This window comes from Macrosteles quadrilineatus, unplaced genomic scaffold, assembly GCF_028750875.1.
Source record: "Macrosteles quadrilineatus isolate MER2022 unplaced genomic scaffold, UCM_ALF_1.0 Scaffold_1__1_contigs__length_201487025, whole genome shotgun sequence".
NCBI lineage: Eukaryota > Metazoa > Arthropoda > Insecta > Hemiptera > Cicadellidae > Macrosteles > Macrosteles quadrilineatus.
Window position 1 is genome coordinate 16,001,632 of NW_026542594.1, and position 12,980 is coordinate 16,014,611.

General features: G+C 37.3%; 1 protein-coding gene across 1 annotated transcript in view; it reads right to left on the reverse strand.

The window, feature by feature from the left end:
• Positions 1 to 9,782: 9,782 nt before the first annotated feature.
• Positions 9,783 to 12,980, reverse strand: part of LOC129004362 (mediator of RNA polymerase II transcription subunit 13) — a 204,351-nt gene continuing 201,153 nt past the window's right edge. The window contains exon 30 of the mRNA XM_054432934.1: positions 9,783 to 12,937. Coding sequence (XP_054288909.1) covers positions 12,805 to 12,937 — 133 coding nt within the window. The 3' untranslated portion in view covers positions 9,783 to 12,804. The remainder of the gene's footprint in view (positions 12,938 to 12,980) is intronic.

Here is a 12,980-nt window from a genome sequence, read left to right on the forward strand (position 1 = left end):
AATTGTTTGCGCATAAATACTGGTTTATTAAGGTAGCTTTGGTATAGCTTTGGTTGATGCCAATAAAAAGACATCCTTAATTGAAATATTGGAAATTGTCTTCGTCAAATGTGAAAAGGTAAATAAATATGGGTTGAGATAAGCTTAGTTCTTGGTCAAAACCGCTAAATTAGCACCCCGACCCAGTTATTATATCAAGTAAAAGTCAAAGTCATTTATTGTCGCAACACATTTACAATGTATGACAACGTCAAAAATACAGTTTTTAAGTTTATGGTCCTTTTGTAAAGGTTAAACAAAATTAGTGCAAAGTAAAGGCATCCCATTGACCAAACTTAACTCTTTGTTTCTGATAAACATATTGAAAACAGTCACCTATCCTATATAAATACAGTGATTGCCTGGTTATCGTTGCCGAAAATTGCAAAAGTAAGTGGTGTGATCTTGTGGAGAGTTTAGATATGCAGGTGAACAGCAGACGGGCCTGGAAGTTCCTCAAGAACATAAATGGAGATGCGAAAAAACCAAAAGACAACTTTACAACAGTTACTGCCGATCAAGTCGCTACCAACCTTCTTTTAAATGGCAAAACCTATGTAAGGAAATACCGGGAGCCTGTTGTGCGTGATGTGGCAAGTGAGAATCACTTCCTGGAAGAACCATTCACCATGTCCGAGCTAACTGCAGTCATTACCAGCTTAAAGACTAATAGAGCTCCAGGTATTGACGAGATCAGAGTCGAACAACTAAAGAACCTAGGTAAAAATGCCATGCAATGGTTGTTGAGACTCATGAACATGTGCGTAAGCCAAATGCATACACCAAAGGCATGGAGGAAAGCTCGTGTGGCTGCACTTCTCAAACCTGAGAAAGATCCAAACGATCCTAAGAACTTTCGACCTGTTTCTCTCTTATGCCACACATATAAAATATTAGAACGTCTGATAATCGAATCGGCGATTTTCTGGAACAAAAGATCATTCCACAACAGGCAGGCTTTCGATCAGGCAAGTCTTGATGTGGCCAAGTTTTAAACCTGACCCAGCACATTGAGGATGGGTTTGAGAGAAAACAGATCACGGGTGTCGCTTTTGTAGATTTAACAGCTGCCTACGATATCGTAAACCATCGAAGACTCTTGGGAAAAGTATACAGTATTACCAAAGAGTATCAGCTTCCTTCAATGATAGGCACTTTTCTCCATAACAGGCGTGTTTTCGTGTCCCTTCAAGGCAAGAAAAGTAGATGGAAGAATCAAAGAAATGGATTGCCTCAGGGTAGCGTCTTAGCCCCAGCTCTTAATAACATTTACACTAACGACCAACCGTTGCCAAACGCTACACGTCAGTATATAAATGCCGATGATACGGCGGTGGCGGCACAATGTAGGAGTTTTGAAGAGGTGGGACAGAAGCTCACTATGACTCTAAATGAACTTTCCCAGTACTATGACGCAAATCACCTCAAGCCGAACCCTGCTCAGACCCAAGTTTGTGCCTTTCACCTAAACAATAGAGAAGCAGGCCGTGAGTTGAATGTGAGGTGGCGGGGAGACCGTCTTCAGCATTGTCCTACATCCAAATATCTTGGTGTCATACTGGACCGCACACTGACATTTAAGGCACATTGTATTGCGACAAGAGGTAAAGTCTCAGCGAGGAATAATATCATCAGGAAGCTCACCAGCAGATGCTGGGGTGCTAACCCTAATGTCCTCAGAACCTCAGCTTTAGCGCTCAGTGTGTCGGATGTGGAGTACGCTGCACCAGTATGGAATGCATCGTCCAAGCAAAAAAGGTTGACATTGCAGTCAATGACATGGCTCGGATTGTAACTGGGTGTTTGAAACCAACCCCAGTACACAAACTCTATCCTATCATAGGGATCGCCCCTCCGTCAATCCGACGTGATGTCGCTGCCGACGCAGAAAGTACTAAGCAAGAGACAAACCCTCGTCACCCATTACACGGCCACCAACCCGCAGAGCGACGGCTTCGGTCCAGAAAGAGCCTTTTATCACGGACACGAGTCCTGGATGGATCACTCTCAAGCAATCGGGTGGCAAGGTGGAAGGCCACGTTGACTAACCCTCCCATACCAGCCAGGGAGGAACTATGGCTCCTAGTGGGGGCCTTCATTACACGGTGTGGAAGACCCTAAATCGAATTAGGGTCGAGGTACCAAAATGCAAGACAAACATGCAGAAATGGGGTCTCTTACCAGACGAATAACACATCTTGTGAGCTAAATATTTAATTGGAAACTTTGTCTCCACTAATTTGAGAGAACAACTGGACGTAGAAACTTGGTAGAGGTCTCCAAAGAAAGGCCTTGGTCTTTAGATGAGTTATCAAAAGAAACACGAAGTAAATTCCCTTAGGGCTCTGCCCCAGAAGCTTTTAAAGATACCTTGACAAATTTGTTTACATTTTGGCCACGTAGATAATACTGTTTAATGAAACAGCTGTTGATTTTTCAATTGTGTTTTAAACAACACACATTTATTGGGAGTTACTAAATTGTCCAAAAGAATAGTATTTGCAATGCTATTTTCTGATTTTAAAATTTATTTTCTTCTGTATCATGTCATGTTTTGCAATATAACATTCCATTACGAAATCAGTGGAAATTCCTTTTATCACAGAACTCTTACAATAATTTCTTATATCTACTGTACGGGTTGTTGTCTGCCTTTTCCCCCACTTTTGCTTATATCCTACTAATATTATAAATGAGAAAGTTTGGATGTATGTATGGATGTATGTTTGTGACAAGTGAACGCGAAAAATACTGGTCGGATTGGGCTGAAATTTGGCATGATGATAGCTCACATTCCCGATTAACATATAGACGCATTGTTATCTTAAAAGTCCTTTCGGGCTCCGCCCCAGTGGCTCTGGAGTTTACCATGTTAACCTTATGAGAAATGGAATTATTGAATCTTAACAGATGTTTCAATTAAACAAGTTGGTTCTGTCATAGATAAAACATACTGTTCTGTTCTATGATGTTCAATAGCATTAAAGTTACAAGGATTACCAACAGGGTGCAGCACTATTATTTCTTTTACATTTATGACAACAGCTAATTTGCAACCAAAAGGTGAGTGAGCGTAGCGAACGAACTTCAACCTTGAGGCGAGTTTTAGCGTAGCGAACGAGCTAACCTGAAGGCAAGTGAGCGCAGCGAACGAGCTCCAACCTAAAGGTGAGTGAGCGTAGCGAACAAACTTCAACCAGGACGTGATTGAGCCATGCGAACGAGATAATCTTGAAAATTAAGAAGTTAAACGGGGCAAAGCCCGCGGGTTACAGCTAGTTTTATCATATTATTATACAGATCGTCATAGGTTCACGAGATTATTGTTATACATGTTTTTATAATCATTGGAAAAATTATACAAGTGCAGAAGGGCAGCCCCCAGTGTCCATATTTTGCTAAATTAATAGTAGTTTACAGCAACTGGATAAAACAATTTACAATATTTATGTAGAAATATGTGTATGATTTAGAAAGTTATTAAGCTGTAAAACTGCAATTTACTACAGACTTTTCAGAGAGGTTACTTCGATGTTGTTAATTCAACTTAGTGAAAACTTGTATTATGGATAAGTATACAAATAAGAATTTGAACTCTTAGAGAGCCTTTGAATGTTATTAGAATAACGAAATGGGTTGTGCATGTTTACTAACGCTACTCAGCAACAAAAACCATTTAATTTATCTCTAAAAATATATTCTTAAAGTGCACTGAGCAGCAGCCTCGAAAATACTATGTAACTTACCAATATATAGTTACAAAATGCTCAAACTCACATTGTGACATTTATAATTCGGCTTATATCTCTCCAGCAGATTATTATCTGCAGAAGAAGTTTATTGTGCTCTTATCGCGTGTAATAACATCCAAACACAGAAATCTGGCCTAAAATGGTACCTATGTTGACAGATTATTTGAAGTGATCTATATTACAGACCGTGGCTCACTGGGTTGTTAACATGATTTAAAATAACACGGCATTTTGGCTGTAAAAAAGGTACAAAGAGTAAATACTATTTTAGCAGCTACTGTCATGACAGAAAGGTCACGTTCCTTTTAAACTTGATCACATCATCCTTTATAAGATACTTTGTTTAACAATGCATGTAAACGTCAATATTGACGTAACAGCCAATTTTCAGTATTTTATTGCTTTTTGGAAATACGGCATTATGTAATTTGAATTATTTGTTGCCAATGAAGCCGCACGACCATATAAACGAGAAGGTCCCTAAGAGTTTAAGAGTAAAAGCCAACTTCACTTCAAGTATATTCCACTAGATCCACTAGATCCTAACTTTCCGTAGATGAATAATTAGCTTAAGCCTTGACAGTGACCGTCGATTTCGACGGGATTCGCCTAGTAGTATAATATTTGTAAAAAAACCATGGAAGCAGTAAATATTTAATGAATTCCCGGTTTGTAGAAAATACTGTATAAAATAAATACCCCCGCCGCAGCAAACCTGCAGACTAAGCGAATTTCAACTTAAGTCTGATTACATTATTACTAAAATATTTCCATGAATAAGACAAATTTATTCCCAATTTAAATATCATTAGATTTAACATATTAGGTTTAAAAGGAGGTTTAGAGTGCTTAGGTTTGCTGCTATGGGGAAGGTAAAAAGTGTTTTTGATCATACGTCAATAGTATAGGATGAAATTAATAAATATGGCAAATTTTATCAACATATATCCATAAACAATTAAACTACAACAGTTTTCATTTTCTCTATAAGAATAACATGGGAATTTTAAATTACACTATTTTCGAATTTTTTCCATGATCGTTAGGCATAAAACAGCGCTTCAATATACTAAATTATTTCTTTTTTTAAGCTCAACAAAACGGTTTCAAAAGAAATTGAAAATTTTTTTTGTTTTTAGAGTCAAAAATGGGAAAACCCATTTTTCAATATTTATTTATTGCTCTTTAAAATTTTTACATTGTGTAGCATTTTTACATTGTGTGATTCTAATATTTATAATTACATAGAGGTTATTTTATAAAATTACACTTTAAATTAAATTTAACTTTAAACAAATAAATCAATACATTTAAGAAATAGAGGAAAACTAAAAAGCATTATACATTTATCAAGAAAACCTTACAATATTTAACTCATAACCCCTGGGGAATATAATACTGTGGCCCTTAACTCCAACAGTGTGCAGTGAACTCATCAACCGAATAGAATGCCTGATTTTTCAAGTCACGCTTCAGTTTCGTTTTGAATAGAAGGGAACTTTCCAGACTTTTAAGCCTTTCAGGAAGTTAATGAGCCTGACACCTACTTGAGAAGGAAGTTTCTCAAATGCAGCTGTTCGGTGTTGGACAGTGCGAAAACTTTCCCTTGCTCTAGTCCCGTGGCTGTGCACAGCAGTGCCTTGGATAGGCACATGTTGAAACCGGCAGTATACAGCCGTTTCCAAAATATACAGGGAAGGTAGGGTCAAAATTCCAAGCTCCCTGAAAACTTGTCTACACGACTCTCTCCGCCTAAGATTTGCAATTAATCTGATGGCTCTTTTTTGAAGCTTAAATGCCCTGTTAAAATTTCGTCTGGCACATCCCCCCCCCCCCACAATCTTAATCCGTAGGAAAGATGGGGATGAATGAGGCCATAATAGGCCATGACCAAAACTTGTGTTGAACATAAAGGCTTGAGATTACGCAAGGCAAAAACCCCTTTTGCAATTTTTGGACAGATGCTATCTACATGATCTTGCCAGTTCAGCACTCTATCCAAGTGCATCCCTAAGAACTTTGTGGAATCAACCTCTTTCAGGCAGGTTTCATCCATCATTACAGTTGGCATTGTCTCGTCGTCACGGCGACGAAGGGTAAAATTTATCTACGTCGGTTTTGACTGATTTGTGTTTAAATTTTCGGACTGAAACTTTTGGATGCATGCGTTCAAATTGATAAAACTTTCAATTTGAAGAGTTTCTTGGGATTCTGATTGAAAATAGAGAGTCGTGTCATCTGCATATTGAATGAATTTTCCGCCGACCATAGAGGAGCGGAGGTCATTAACATAAATTAAGAACAAAACTGGACCAAGGATATTGAACCCTGTGGGACCCCTTGACAGACCCTTAAGGTCTTTGATCTGCAAGTTGACACCTGTACGTACTGGGTCCTACCCTCGAGGTAAGATCTAAGCCACATAAGTGGGACCCCACGGATGCCGCAGAGCTCCAGTTTCCTTAACAGCATAGTATGTCGTGATCAACACAATCAAACGCCTTTGAAAGATCGATGAAGACACCAAGTGTCTTTTTCCCCTAGTCCTTCAATGATAGTCCTTTTTTACCCCATAAAACCCCCGTTCACATGTTCCGATTATATTGGTTCGCGAACTCGTTTGAATAAACGTAGGTTTACAGTTTACACATTTGTACAAAATTTCATCAAAATCTGATCATTTTTGTTCGAGTTATCGCGCTAACGGACACACACATATATATATATATATTAATTATATGAATATTAATTAAATATATGAATTTGAACGGATGGTGTTTTTGGTGTCTAGGGACCTCAAAACGAAAAATTATATCGGTCCCGGGTCCAGGTCTTACCATGAGTACTACGGTAATAGCTTATTCCCTATATATGGGAAATTCGCTAAAAAAATATAAACTTTCTTCGATAATGTGCGTTTTTCTTTAAACATCCTCGTTCAGTGGTTGGTTTAGAAGTCCTTTTAAAAACCCTTTACTGTACAAATATTTTACATTTGTCCCTGGCACATTGTTTTTTTTTAATGTTTTACACTTAAATTTGGTTTTGGCTTCTTTTTGTCCAAGGCAGACGGTCCACCGCGCCTTTGCACTGGGAGGCTAGATCAGTGGACTCTGGTTGGACATTTCCATCCAATTGGTTTACAGATCTTAAGTTTTTTTGGCAAACTTTCGATACTACCAAAATTATAAATAAAAATGTTAGAAAGTTATTAATACTAATTATGGTAACAAAACAGACACTATAATAGCGCAAGGGGTTACACTAGACCCCCTAATGAACACAGCACTGGTAACACAAGCATGGGGGGGGGGGTATGCCAGACCCAGGGTGGTGATAACAGGTCAAGACTAACAACCCTGCGGCCAGACGATAGCATATGCTATTTTAGGCAGCTACTGTTATGCTCACCAGGGTTGCCATCATACTCGTAAAATTATTAAAAAGTATACCTGCGCAAAAGCCCATTTATACAGTATTAGGCGTTGTTTATGAGTTAGTAATGACTTGTTTTATATGGCGTGTTGGTCTGCTACAAATACAGTTTTACTATGTTTTTATGTCAATAAACACGTTCCTTTATGAATCTGGCCTTTTTGCTGTTCTGACCATGCTCCCAGTCCCGTAGGTGGCGGATCAGCCAGGTTCTACTGTACTAAAAATAGGCTTGGTTACATAAAGGGAGTTAGCTAATTACTATCACCAAATCTCCAGTTCGAGTGTTCTCGTTCTTCGTGACGTTCCAATCCAGAGTGCTGAAAAAACCCTACTGGACTGAGGTTGTTTTAGGACTTAGTCCTCTTCAGCCAGGGAAGGGATAGCAGCAGCAGCAGAGACGTGTAAATAACGAGAGAGTGTGTAATAACGAAGCGCTATTCTGCCACTACCGGTACTGCCGGTTGTGGTTGGGTTGAGTGGTATTTGTTTTATTGAGGATAGTTCTACGGTTGGATTGTGGTTGTCGGAAAGGGAGGTTTGGTTTTGGTTGGGTCGGGTTTTGCGGGTTTACGTATTATCATGAGTTGTGGGGGGGGGGGGGTTCACTGAATTTTTGTTAATACAATACCATATACAAAATCATTAACAGGGTAACACCATTTATTTAATATTTTTGTCCTACACAAAAACATACAACATATGAAACTAAACACTACTGTCTATTGCAAACTGTGGAAGGACAATGCCTGTCGTGGTTTACGGTTTGGTTGGGCGTGTTAGGGACTATTGATCAGGGAGATTGGTGAGGAGGGTGATGCTGAGACTTGGGCGATTGGTGAAATAGGGCTGGAAAAATTGTTGAAGCATCTCGGATGTGCGGGCACGGTCAAGGTACTTCAGGTTAAGGTGTTTGAGGAAATCCCCGAGGGGTGGAATGGAGAGGGCAGTGTAGGAATCCTGGTTTCTGGTCCAAGGGGGGAGGTGGGAAGCTATCCTCAAGAAAAGGCGTTCAGGGGCTGTTAAGAGAATAGGGTGGGCATAGGTGAGAACGAGACAAATGACGGAGTACAGACGCCCAAGCGTCGAGGTGGAGCAGGGGCGGTTGTTTAGGACTTGGAGCGTACGGAGGCGGGTAGTTCGATTGTTGTAACCAATGATACAAGTCAGTCACGACATCCAAAATATGATTTTTGAGCTGTCTCACAACGTCCAATGCTATTTTTTTATTTTTTTTTAATATTACAACAGTAAAGGCTATTTTATTATAAATATTACAAGACAAATAAATCTAAATTACAAATATTACTAACAAATTTGATTCTTTCAATATATATGTTGGATGCCTGCTCCATCTTCGAATTCGACTGTTGCACGACGTCCAAATCTCATTATGTCCAAAAGTACAGTAACTACAAGAAACACAGTCTTTATACAAGCTTTGAATGTCATGGGATTAGTTTTCATGGAACAGCACACTTTTTACCCTTAAAAACTCAAAAGTAGCTCGACGGCTAAAGCCGCTGCCAGTTGCACGGCGTCCAATAGGTCAGCGCTGTTGCACAACGTCCAGAGCTAGGTTGGATTAGGTACATGTGGTAAATACGGTAAAACAGTACTCACTGTGTACAGGCGCTCTGGATGTTGTGGGACTGCGCTGAGTTATTGGACATCATGCAACTGGCAGTCAGTGGCTTTGAACGTGGTGCAACTGCTACTTTTTTTAAGAGTGTTAAGTGCACTGTTTCATCACAAGGGCTGGCGAGAGCCGTCACGGACCCCTGGGCTGTGCGATTCCCGGCCCCCTATTTTCCTGATTTATTTTTTAAGTTTTTAAACCATACAATAAGTAAGACGGAGCTTATAAACATATAAATATCAATTTATATACACTTGAGATTAATATAGATTTCTGTATTAATCACTGTTAATCTTGACTTAATCATCCAGTGACTGACTGACAGCTAAAAAAAAAACATAACCTCTTGCAAATATCAACCGTTTATCAGTTGTGCACTACTGTGTGCCAGCCCGTCAGCCGTGGTCGTGTCCATCTGCCTCCGTGCCGTTTTGTTACATAAATTTACATTTGACCCCTGCCCAACCAATCTCCACGTCCAGAGCTTGTAGAAAGACTATATGTTTCTTGCAGTTACTGTACTTTTGGACATGGTGAGATTTAGACGTCGTGCAACATGTACGTTGTTTTCCTTTTTTGTTATGTAATGTATTTAATATCTATTACATGCAACTGTTGACACTATTCAATGTATTTCTATGTACAAGAGACGAATAAAGTCGTCTTGAATTTAATTGAACAGTCAAAGGTTTTATTTTGGACGTCGTGACACTGACGTATAAACATTGGACGTCATGCAATGCATCCTCTCCAGTGACAGTAACACAAGTTTTACACTACCCACCTCAGCACAGGGAACTAAGATTTCTTACCGTGCAGACTAGAAGTTAACTCAGCATCCAACTGAGAAGAAGAATACGAACCCTTCTACTACCATGGTGACTGAGACTGGATGGGGTAAATGACCAGACCAAGAGTATAATTCAAATATCATATTCTAATTTCAAAATACTTGCTGTACATACACAAAAACGACCATTTTAGAAATATTTATTTAAATAATATATATATTTATATATTATGGATAATTTACAGACAAAAACAGCTCATAATTGTTCAAAATCATTTCCCTTTAAATATTAATCGATAACATTATTTACTTATGATAACCCCGATCTACAAATTTGCTAACAACGCCTAGGCTAAGAGACATACAAAAATGTACAACACAGAACGATGTCATGTTTGTACTAACTGTACGGAGCCGATATGTTTCTGGCCCCCGTTAACAATATTTACAACACTCGAGTCCTTTCTACAAAAATAAATAACACAAGGAATCTACCGATAATGATTGTAAATTTTATACGATATATATATACTCTTTATATAATAAAAAACGGGGACGAACTAGTGGAATTGTCCCCTAACCTATAACTTACTATACACAGATAATCGGTTTGTTTCCCTTCAATTCCACTTTGGTTTAGCGCTACAAGAGGATCCAGAACTATTTACAAATATGTACAAAATAAACAATAAAGAAAGATTTAAGCCCTGACAGAAAGCTGTTTGGCTGCTAGACTAGCTAGATCCCAACTCCCGACAATGAAACTGTAGCAGACTAAAGCGTCGCGTTACCTCCGGAAATGGCAGTATCGATTCGGCTGTGAACACTTTGTCTTTAAATATACAAGGCTTCGGTAATTTTCGATTGTTATATCTGGACTCAATCTGTTTACAATCGCCACAATCTCACGGTACAGGTAGCTTTTTAAGAAATACATGTGCCCATAAACGATTACAACTTGATTTTACAATTGGCATTTAAAATAATGGAAGAAGAATCTAAATTGAATGATTAAAACAACCTCTCAGAAGACATCAGTTCACAACAAATTAGGCTTAGACATTTATTATATTGCTTAAATTATAACATTAAATAACAATATCAGTTAGTAGGCCTCTCGTTTAGGCCCAGACTAAGGATTATTATTACTTATGCTACTAATAACATGTAAATTAGTTTCCTTTCCTAAATTTCTTTGTTTGTACTTCTCCAGTAAAGAAATATAATGTTTCGCTAGAACCAATATTGTATTTGCCATAGTTCCATTTACAGGTGACTTTCCGCAAAGTAACGAATCAGTTTAACAACATCAACGTATCAGGATTAACACTTAACATTAAAAGGCCTACATAATCGGTATTTACAATATTAACATCCATTCCTTTGAGATAATAAAGACTTGTTCAATAAACTTTAACAAATAAAACCATCAAAAACAAATTTATGACACAAGGTTTAACATATTATTTAATGTGTCTTTTACATACACAATATCTACATATAAATTAAAAAATATATTGGTGTGTTTTTTGGTGCTTGGTTACTGTTAGAAGAATGGATCAACCTGAGTTAATAAGGAATAACTTTATGAAAACGTCAATTACGAGTGTTTATAGTAATTTAAAGCAACTAATAAAAATAAAATATATCTCTTATGGTAGCCTACTTATTTGTTTTATAATACAAAATGTTGTTATGTAAAAAATGTTAATATCAGCTCAGCCAAACTGGTTTTCTTCTCCTAACTAAAATTAGTTTCTATCTAAATATGACTAAAACTGAATAATGGGAAAATTAAGTTTTTGAACAGTCAATTGGCAACACAGTGAAATTTTTGTCTGAACCATGATCAGGTATGCCAAAGAGGAATTAAAAATTAAAATGTAGTGGAAACAATTTTAATTATTCAGTACAATTGATTGTTTTTATTAATTTAAGAGAAAATTTGGATCTAAATGCTAAACTAACTTAAACAAAATTATAAAAGCTATTAACCATTTTTTCCCCTCAAATAGTTAAATGTTTAACTTTATAACCCAGGTATAGAATGTAAAACAGATATTACAATATGTAACCAATGACTAAACAGGCCTAAATTCAATAAAACACTGCTTTGGTAGATATTTATGCAATAAAACTCTTTAATCAAAAAATATAATAAACAAGTATTTATAATATTTACAAAAGACATTGAGACTTACAGAGCCAGTTTCTTTGCCAAATTTACTTTGTCATAAGTCTAAAAAGTCCAACACTAAAACTCTTGAAAAAGAATTTGATACCATAATTGTTTAACATTCCTTTATTATGTATAAACGTACGCTACGGTTACGCTATAATACTGATCTGCTCAACCACAGCTATATCTCACTGTAATATATAAGTTAAAATAATCAAATACCAAAATAAAAAAAGAAATACATTCAACAATTAAAAATAAAACAAAAATTGTTTAACAAAACATAAAATTTTCTATAGCCTATCGCTTGGCAAAACTAAACAAATTTAATGTTCTTCGACAACTAAAAATTAAACAGAATAACATGAAATATAGTTCTTATCACAATCTTCTGTCAGATCTGCTACAACCTTCTCTTCTAAACTACATTCTAAAACGTAGGTACCGGTTTCAAAATTTGACATACAATATTGCTGTTTAAAAAAAATCTGATCTAAGATCCATTATACAATTGAAATCCAATTGAATAAACTTCCGTTTCTTAAAATACAAACAGCAACAGAAATCTCAGTAACAAAACTTCCGTTAAGCTAATATAATAAATTACCTATTAAAATAAATTCTATCGCTTACGTTTAAAATTGTATAAAAAGTTTATCATAGGACCTAATAGAGTAATTGACAGGCAGTAAGATAGGCAATGCGATCTCCTTCGTACGTCAGGACTTGGGAAAACAGTCGGTCGTTCGGCCTCGTAACCTCATAAATAAATAAATCTAACCCGGCGTACGGAGGACACCTGTTAATATTGCACTAGTCGGAACTTAGGGGACCGAACAGGAACCGATTACTATAACTGTCTTACAGTACCGCCGGTACAATAAATAAAATATATTACAATCTAACAAAAAAAGGATGACTTTACAACATAAATAAGTTATGTACAACTGGGAGCCTAATGTAGGGAAGGTCAAACGAGGGCGGAGGTCATGTGGTAGAGCTGCATGAGGATCTGCATGTGTACTGGTAGACAAGACAGTCGATCATGAGTGTTGGAGTCTAGAGCCAGCCAAGACAAAGAGTTGTATCCTTCCAGGACATACCTACAGACATACACACACACCATGTGAACGAATGAAGTAAAAC